The 9,176-nt window shown below is 45.3% G+C and overlaps 1 protein-coding gene across 1 annotated transcript; it reads right to left on the reverse strand.

The window, feature by feature from the left end:
- Positions 1-286: 286 nt before the first annotated feature.
- On the reverse strand, positions 287-7,494 carry LOC115184133 (stAR-related lipid transfer protein 13-like). The gene is made up of 5 exons (XM_029745123.1): positions 7,483-7,494; positions 7,183-7,389; positions 5,220-5,437; positions 4,331-4,507; positions 287-3,914 (listed from the first exon to the last, which is right to left on the reverse strand). Exons 1-5 carry the CDS (start codon positions 7,492-7,494, stop codon positions 3,797-3,799), a joined length of 732 nt encoding a protein of 243 aa, XP_029600983.1. The 3' UTR covers positions 287-3,796.
- Between the last annotated feature and the right edge of the window lie 1,682 nt (positions 7,495-9,176).

Consider the following 9,176-nt stretch of genomic DNA (forward strand, 5'->3'; position numbering starts at 1 on the left):
GGCCTACCTGGTTAAATAAAGATGAAATAGAAAATAAAAAGGTTAATGTTCTGATGAATGTTGCTCGATCTAAAAGACATACAACTCCAACAGGGTTAACTAGTAGTCACACTCAGAGCCTGTAGATTATCAGACGTTCAGCTGGTTTCAGTAACTTTGTTCTAGACAGACGGACGGACGGACAGATAAAAACACATATACACACAGAGAGAGCGAGAGAACGAGAAAAGAGAGAGAAATAAATGGACAAAGATAAAGAAAGAGAGAAATCTCAAGACTCCAGTTGTATTTTTTACAAGTTTTATTCTCCGCTGAAGAAACAAACAGCCTTGTATCTTCCACCCTCTTGACCTTAACCTGGATCCAGATCTGGTCCTGTTGTCATAAACCTGGTCCCAGATTTGATCCTGTTGACATAAACCTGCTTCCCGATTTGGTCCTGTTGACATAAACCTGGTCCCAGATTTGGTCCTGTTGACATAAACCTGGTTCCAGATCTGTTCCTGTTGTCATAAACCTGGTTCCAGATTTGGTCCTGTTGTCATAAACCTGGTCCCAGATTTGGTCCTGTTGACATAAACCTGGTCCCAGATTTGGTCCTGTTGACATAAACCTGGTTCCCGATCTGGTCCTGTTGACATAAACCTGGTTCCAGATTTGGTCCTGTTGACATAAACCTGGTTCCAGATTTGGTCCTGTTGTCATTGACATAAACCTGGTTCTAGATCTGATCCTGTTGACATAAACCTGGTTCTAGATCTGATCCTGTTGACATAAACCTGGTTCTAGATCTGATCCTGTTAACATAAACCTGGTTCTAGATCTGATCCTGTTAACATAAACCTGGATCCAGATCTGGTCCTGTTGTCATAAACCTGGTTCCAGATCTAGTCCTGTTGACATAAACCTGGTTCCAGATCTGGTCCTGTTGTCATTGACCTTAGCCTGGTTCCAGATAAGGTCGTGCCGTCTCCGACAAGGCATTGTCTTACATCAGATGATTCTGTCTGCATTGACTGGTTGAGGACTGCATGTCGTCTAGGAATGAAGCCACCTGCCGCAGGATAATGGCAACAAGAAGTTGTCATGACAGCATACACAGGTCTGGGACCAGACTAAGTTAAAGCCTAATGTCAACCACCCTGTTGTCCTCTGAAAGCACAAACAGGTCTGGGACCAGACTAAGTTAAAGCCTAATGTCAACCACCCTGTTTCCCTCTGAAAGCACAAACAGGTCTGGGACCAGACTAAGTTAAAGCCTAATGTCAACCACCCTGTTTCCCTCTGATCTCCTCAGCTATCTCCTCACATTTACCCATAATCCCCTATGGCTCACGTCAGAATCAAGTACACTGTTCCCACGCAAACAGCACTCACAGAGCATGGCGGTACTATAGCAACACCATAGCAACATTACAGTTTAGCTGTGCCATGGTAACTCCGAGGTAAAGCCATGGCGATACCATAGCAACACCATAGCAACATTACAGTTTAGTTGTGCCATGGTAACTCCGTGGTAAAGCCATGGCGATACCATAGCAACACCATAGCAACATTACAGTTTAGCTGTGCCATGGTAACTCCGTGGTAAAGCCATGGCGATACCATAGCAACACCATAGCAACATTACAGTTTAGCTGTGCCATGGTAACTCCGTGGTAAAGCCATGACGATACCATAGCAACGTTACGGTTTAGCGGCGCCATAGTAACGCCATGGCAATACCATGGTGATCCTAAAGCAACACCAAGTCAACCCCACAGCAACCTAACACCATGGTATCGTCATGGCGATGGCACTGCTATGGCAACACAGTATAGCATTATACAACAGCTCAGTAACCTGACGGTAACGGCATGGTACAGTTATATTATAATACATTAGATAGTTACAGTATTGCTTTAGGACATGTGATACGACCATAACATCAGCATATCAATATGATAAAGTCCTGATGGGTAATGAGAGACATTTTTATCTGCTGGTACAGAGAGCATCACTTATTTACACTAACACACACACACACACACACACACACACACACACACACACACACACACACACACACACACACACGCGCGCGCGCTTCCCAGAAGCAGTGAAATGGATAAATGTCCTAGACATTGTATAACAGGATTTAAAAAAAACAACAATTATGCAAGAACAATGATGACGTCATAATATTAAAATAACAATAATACAATAGATAATATAATTAACACAGACAATAAAGACGATAGAACTAATAAAATGAATAATAATAAAAGTAGTTTAAAAGAACAGTGATGCTGATGCTGAGAGCAAGGATAAAGCTTTAGGAACCAAGGGGCCCAAGATTCACAAAACCTTCTTAAGAAGAAATGTATTTCTTAACTGCCATTTTATTCCTTAACTGTAGACTTAAGAAGAAAGTTAAGCAAAGTTTATATTCCTCAAAAAGGTTATTGGAAATGTTATGGGTCAATTCTTTATGTTTCTCCTTAAGCAAAAAGTTAAGAAGAAATTAGATTCTTGAAAATACAGTTATTGGATTTGTTCTTAATTCCAAGATAGCTAAACCCTCGTCTTAAACTTTGGACAGTGAGAGAATAAGCTCATGAAAGCGACTGAACATGTTTCATTCACTCACAAACTTCATCTGAAAGTTTCAGTATTGATTATTTTAAACCCAAGAACATGTTTAAGAACAGTAATCTCAGTAGGAAATATGCTAACATGATTACCGTTGTTAGCTAGATAGCTAGCTAAACCGGTTGCCTAGCAACAAACATCTTAAGAAGATTTGTATAAGAAGATATTTGAGGAGTTCGTAAGAACATCATTCAATCTTATTAAGATATCTTATGAACTTCTTTTTTCTTTTTCTTAAAGCAGCTACTTAAGTTTTTTTTTGCGTAAGGAGTGTTTTGTGAATCTGGGTCCAGATTTGTCTTCAAGTTCAATCTAGAACATTCCGTATCCCTTGTTCCAAGTTCAATATTGTTCAGTGTCACTGGTTCTACATTAGATTGTTCCAAATCTCTGGTTCCAAGTTTCAGAAAAGGGTTTCTTAAACTATGGGTCGGCACCCAAAGTGGGTCCCTGGGCATGTGAGAGGTGGGTCGCGAGTTATAAGAATACATCTATCATCACACACTATTTCTTCTTCATTTGGGTCATGGGAGGACAGTCCATTTCTGAAAAAGTTTAAGAATCCCTGATAGATTGTTCCATATTTCCTGGTTCTACATTTTATATCACCAGTCGTTGTTCCCTGGTTCTAGGTTGCTGCTTCCAGAACCCTGGTTCCCAGTTATAGGTCGAACTAGTCTTCCTCCCTGCTTCCTCGGTTCCCTGGTTCTAGGTCGCTGCTTCCAGAACCCTGGTTCCCAATTATAGGTCGAACTAGTCTTCCCCCCTGCTTCCTCGGTTCCCTGGTTCTAGGTCGCTGCTTCCAGAACCCTGGTTCCCAGTTATAGGTCGAACTAGTCTTCCCCCCTGCTTCCTCGGTTCCCTGGTTCTAGGTTCCCTGGTTCTAGGTTCCCTGGTTCTAGGATCCCTGGTTCTAGGTTCCCTGGTTCTAGGTTCCCTGGTTCTAGGATCCCTGGTTCTAGGTTCCCTGGTTCTAGGTTCCCTGGTTCTAGGTTCCCTGGTTCTAGGTCCATGGAACTAGCCCTTTTATTCAAGCTTCGAAGGTCCACGGTTCTAGCCCTCCTGTTCTCCTGTGTTTTTTTACATGAACTTCTCTCTGGTCTTCAGGTCCTTGGGGCCGTGCTCCCTGGCGGTGTAGCCCAGCCTCATGCCCTGGTCCTGGGGTTCAGATCTTGGTCTCGGGGCCTGGGGGGTCTGGAGGGAGGAAGGAGGAACGGATCCTCTGGACCTCAGAGACACACAGGTGACCAAACACCTTGTTGTACCACTCTGGAGACCTGCCCCTGGACACAGCAACAACATGGGTTATAACACCTTGTACCACTCTGGAGACCTGCCCCTGGACACAGCAACAACATGGGTTATAACACCTTGTACCACTCTGGAGACCTGCCCCTGGACACAGCAACAACATGGGTTATAACACCTTGTACCACTCTGGAGACCTGCCCCTGGACACAGCAACAACATGGGTTATAACACCTTGTACCACTCTGGAGACCTGCCCCTGGACACAGCAACAACATGGGTTATAACACCTTGTACCACTCTGGAGACCTGCCCCTGGACACAGCAACAACATGGGTTATAACACCTTGTACCACTCTGGAGACCTGCCCCTGGACACAACAACAACATGACTATGAATAGTAGAACAGACTGTTACTACACACATGCACACGGACGCACACAGCCTTACTTCAGATCGACTCTGCAGATGTGTGTGAGTCTGGACCTCCCGGTTCCGTAGGGTTCTAGAAGGTACTGTGATTCTAGAACCACTCCTCTGACTGATACCATGGCTGGACTGTCCTCATAGTCCACTGATACACACACCAACACACTGCAACCCTTAGAAATGTTGCTACGCCACGACCTGAGAGAGAGACAGACAGAGAGAGAGAGAGAGTGAGAGAGATGAGAGAGAGAGAGAGAGAGACAGAGAGAGATGAGAGAGAGAAGGAAGGAAGGTAGAGAGAGAGACAGAGAGAGATGAGAGAGACAGAGAGAGAGAGAGACAGAGAGAGATGAGAGAGAGAGAGAGAGAGAGGAAGGAAGGTAGAGAGAGAGAGAGAGAGAGAGAGAGAGAGAGGGTAGAAGCAGAGAGAGAGAGCGAGCGACAGGGTAGAAGCAGAGAGAGAGACAGTGAGAGAAGAAAGGAAGGTAGAGAGAGAGAGAAGGTAGAAGCAGAGAGAGAGAGAGAGAGAGAGAGAGAGGAAGGAAGGTAGAGAGAGAAGGTAAGAGAGAGAGAGAGAGATAGAAGGTAGAAGCAGAGAGAGAGAGAGAAGGAAGGAAGAGGAGAGAAGATAGAGAGAGAGAGACAGAGAGGTTAGAGAGACGGATAGAGAGAAGGATAGAGAGAGAGAGAGAGAGAGGGTAGAAGCAGAGACAGAGGGTAGAAGCAGAGACAGAGAGAGAGAGACAGAGAGAGAGAGACAGAGAGACAGAGAGACAGAGAGAGAGACAGAGAGAGACAGAGAGAGAGAGAGGGAAACAAAGAAAACATCAGACAGTCAGTGAGTTAAAAAGAGTGATAGAGGTGACAAGAAGAAGAGCCACGTCTGATCAAAGTGATTTGCTCTACTCACCTCAGTACTACGTAGTCAGTGTTGGGGTGTGGGGCCATGCTCTGCAAGCTGTACTGGTAGATGTCTGTCTGTCTGTCCAGGGTTTCCAGAACCTTCTCCTGCAGCATGTCTGTCTGCCACAGGGGGCGCTGCCTCAGCAGCCTCTCCAACACAGCACTGGGCGGGGCACACACCTCCACAGACACACGCCACCGCCGCAGGGGGTTACCATCACCCACCTAGAGTAGACACACACAAACACACACACACACACACACACAGAGGCGTTAGGAAGAATGTGTTTGTGGGTGTAGGTGCTTACAATATTATAAACTGGGTGGTTCGAGCCCTGAATGCTAATTGGCTGACAGCTGTGATATATCAGACCGTATACCACGGGTATGATAAAACATGTATTTTTACTGATCTAATTACGTTGGTAACCAGTTTATAATAACAATAAGGCACCTCGGGGGTTTGTGGTATATGGATAATATACTACGGCTAAGGGCTGTATCCAGGCACTCCACGTTGCGTCTTGCCTCTCAGCCGTGGTATATTGGCCATATACCACACCCCCTCTGGCCTTAGTGCTTCATTCTAATATGTCTGCGGTGTGGGATGGTATGAGTGTGTGTATGGTATGAGTGTGTGTATGGTATGAGTGTGTGTATGGTATGAGTGTGTATGGTATGAGTGTGTGTATGGTATGAGTGTGTGTCTGGTATGAGTGTGTATGGTATGAGGGTGTGTATGGTATGAGTGTGTGTCTGGTATGAGTGTGTATGGTATGAGGGTGTGTATGGTATGAGTGTGTGTATGGTATGAGTGTGTGTCTGGTATGAGTGTGTATGGTATGAGGGTGTGTATGGTATGAGTGTGTGTATGGTATGAGTGTGTGTATGGTATGAGTGTGTGATGGTATGAGTGTGTGTCTGGTATGAGTGTGTGTCTGGTATGAGTGTGTGATGGTATGAGTGTGTGTATGGTATGAGTGTGTGATGTATGAGTGTGTGTATGGTATGAGTGTGTGTATGATATGAGTGTGTGTATGGTATGAGTGTGTGTATGGTATGAGTGTGTGTATGGTATGAGTGTGTGATGTATGAGTGTGTGATGGTATGAGTGTGTGATGGTATGGGTGTGTGATGGTATGAGTGTGTGATGGTATGAGTGTGTGATGTATGAGTGTGTGTATGGTATGAGTGTGTGTATGGTATGAGTGTGTGTATGGTATGGGTGTGTATGGTATGAGTGTGTGTCTGGTATGAGTGTGTATGGTATGAGGGTGTGTATGGTATGAGTGTGTGTATGGTATGAGTGTGTGATGTATGAGTGTGTGATGGTATGAGTGTGTGTATGGTATGAGTGTGTGTATGGTATGAGTGTGTGATGTATGAGTGTGTGATGGTATGAGTGTGTGTATGGTATGAGTGTGTGTATGGTATGAGTGTGTGATGGTATGAGTGTGTGATGTATGAGTGTGTGATGGTATGAGTGTGTGATGGTATGAGTGTGTGTATGGTATGAGTGTGTGATGGTATGAGTGTGTGATGTATGAGTGTGTGATGGTATGAGTGTGTGATGTATGAGTGTGTGATGGTATGAGTGTGTGATGGTATGAGTGTGTGTATGGTATGAGTGTGTGATGGTATGAGTGTGTGTATGGTATGAGTGTGTGTATGGTATGAGTGTGTGATGTATGAGTGTGTGATGGTATGAGTGTGTGTATGGTATGAGTGTGTGTATGGTATGAGTGTGTGTATGGTATGAGTGTGTGATGGTATGAGTGTGTGTATGGTATGAGTGTGTGATGTATGAGTGTGTGATGTATGAGTGTGTGATGTATGAGTGTGTGATGTATGAGTGTGTGATGGTATGAGTGTGTGTATGGTATGAGTGTGTGATGGTATGAGTGTGTGATGTATGAGTGTGTGATGGTATGAGTGTGTGATGGTATACATGTTATGTTCGCGACACACACCTTTTTGCAGGCCAGTTCAGTGTGGTCACTGGTAGCCCGGGATACCCATCCTTTGCTGCTGTCTCTGGCCTCCTTTAGTAGGCCCCGCACCAGCCCCTCCATGAGTGTGTGGTAGGACCCTTCCTCCTCCTCCTCCTCCTCTTCCTCACGTGTCTTACACAGCTCGTCCAGAGGGGGCGCTAGTAACTCAGCCTTCCCATTTAGGAGCTATGGGACCGGTTTACCATGTCTTGTGGGATTGAAGGGACAGGAGTTGTGCGTGTTGTCAGTGATGAGGTATATTACTAAGGCTGTGTACACCGTCAGCCACATTCTGATCAATTACAGACAAATGAGTTGATCTGACTGGTCAAAAGACCAATTAGAAAGAAAAATCAAATAAATCGGAATTTGTCTCCCTGTGTAAACGCAGCCAAACGGTCGGAAGAGGACTGGTTAAACAAAGTACAATGTGCTGACCTGACACTACCCTTGACTTTCAAATGTAATTCACGCTTGAGCCGGCATCCACATTTTAAATGTCCAGTGAACTGTCATCACCTTACAGTTAGGTATTAACTAGTCTATGAAATAGTTCTGAACAGAGATGTTGTTTCTCACCTCGAACAGGCGTTGGCACTCAGTGATCATGTGAGCAAGGCCCTGTGTGGCAGCAAGGTTCTCCTTAAGGTCCTTCTGGTCTGGCCGACCTGTAGCAGACTTCCTCTGGATGGACCTATAGGAGGAGAGGAGGGGAGGAGTTAGTGACTGAGGGGAGGAGTTAGTGAGATGGTAGCAGAAGGGAGGCCCACAACTAAACCACATTGTTAATGCAGTACAGGTCAGCAGATGTTCTGTGGTGTGTGTGTGTGTGTGTGTGTGTGTGTGTGTGTGTGTGTGTGTGTGTGTTGTGTGTGTGTGTGTGTGTGTGTGTGTGTGTGTGTGTGTGTGTGTGTGTGTGTGTACCTGGGGGACAGGTTGTCGTTCTTCAGTATGTTGAGATGAAACAGGGAGGGGCCCAGACACACAGCCAGGTTCATAGGGGTCATCTGGTTCTCCTCTACACAGGAAGTGACATCGCGCAGGAAGAAGAGCAGCGTCTGGAGCACCTCCCCTGTTCTCGTCTGACATCAGCAAGATGGCCCGCCCTCACGGCCTGCAACCTCTGCTCCTTAGGGACATCTACAGGGAGAGAGAGGGAGAGAGAGAGGAGAGAGCGAGAGAGAGAGAGAGAGAGAGAGAGAGAGAGAGAGAGAGAGACAGATAGAGGGGAGGGAGGAGGGATATTGCAGGAGAATTAGGAACATACATTGATTTCTGTGTTGCAAAAAATGGTGGAATATACTAATCAGTGGTAATGTTAAGATACTCCTCCTAGGAAAACCAATGGTCCAAACCTCATGTCTCATAATTCCATTCAGAAGTTATTGGAGTTTTTACTCCTGTAGGATGATGGACAGAATCAGGGTGACTAGATCAACCAGAGAAGAAATGGGCCAGAAATCAGGAAAATTGCATCTCGTCAGCTAGGTTACGCTAGACTAATGCTACTGGCTATCTGTCAGGTTCACTTTCCTGTTGAACACAGCTAGGTTACGCTAGACTAATGCTACTGGCTATCTGTCAGGTTCACTTCCTGTTGAACACAGCTAGGTTACGCTAGACAAATGCTACTGACTATCTGTCAGGTTCACTTTCCTGTTGAACACAGCTAGGTTACGCTAGACTAATGCTACTGGCTATCTGTCAGGTTCACTTTCCTGTTGAACACAGCTAGGTTACGCTAGACTAATGCTACTGGCTATCTGTCAGGTTCACTTTCCTGTTGAACACAGCTAGGTTACGCTAGGCTAATGCTACTGGCTACCTGACAGATTCACTTTCCTGTTGAACACAGCTAGGTTACGCTAGACTAATGCTACTGGCTATCTGTCAGGTTCACTTTCTTGTTGAACACGCTAGGTTACGCTAGACTAATGCTACTGGCTAGCTGTGAGGTTCACTTTCCTGTTGAA

This window comes from Salmo trutta, unplaced genomic scaffold (genome assembly GCF_901001165.1).
Source record: "Salmo trutta unplaced genomic scaffold, fSalTru1.1, whole genome shotgun sequence".
Lineage (NCBI taxonomy): Eukaryota > Metazoa > Chordata > Actinopteri > Salmoniformes > Salmonidae > Salmo > Salmo trutta.

Excerpts from the sequence above, each read along its gene's own strand:
- LOC115184133 (XM_029745123.1), bottom strand. Across the intron at positions 5,438-7,182 it reads CTGAACTGGCCTGCAAAAAG|GTGGGTGATGGTAACCCCCT; the intron begins GTGTGTGTCGCG and ends TGTCTACTCTAG. Across the intron at positions 3,915-4,330 it reads ATCTGCAGAGTCGATCTGAA|GGGCAGGTCTCCAGAGTGGT; the intron begins GTAAGGCTGTGT and ends TGCTGTGTCCAG.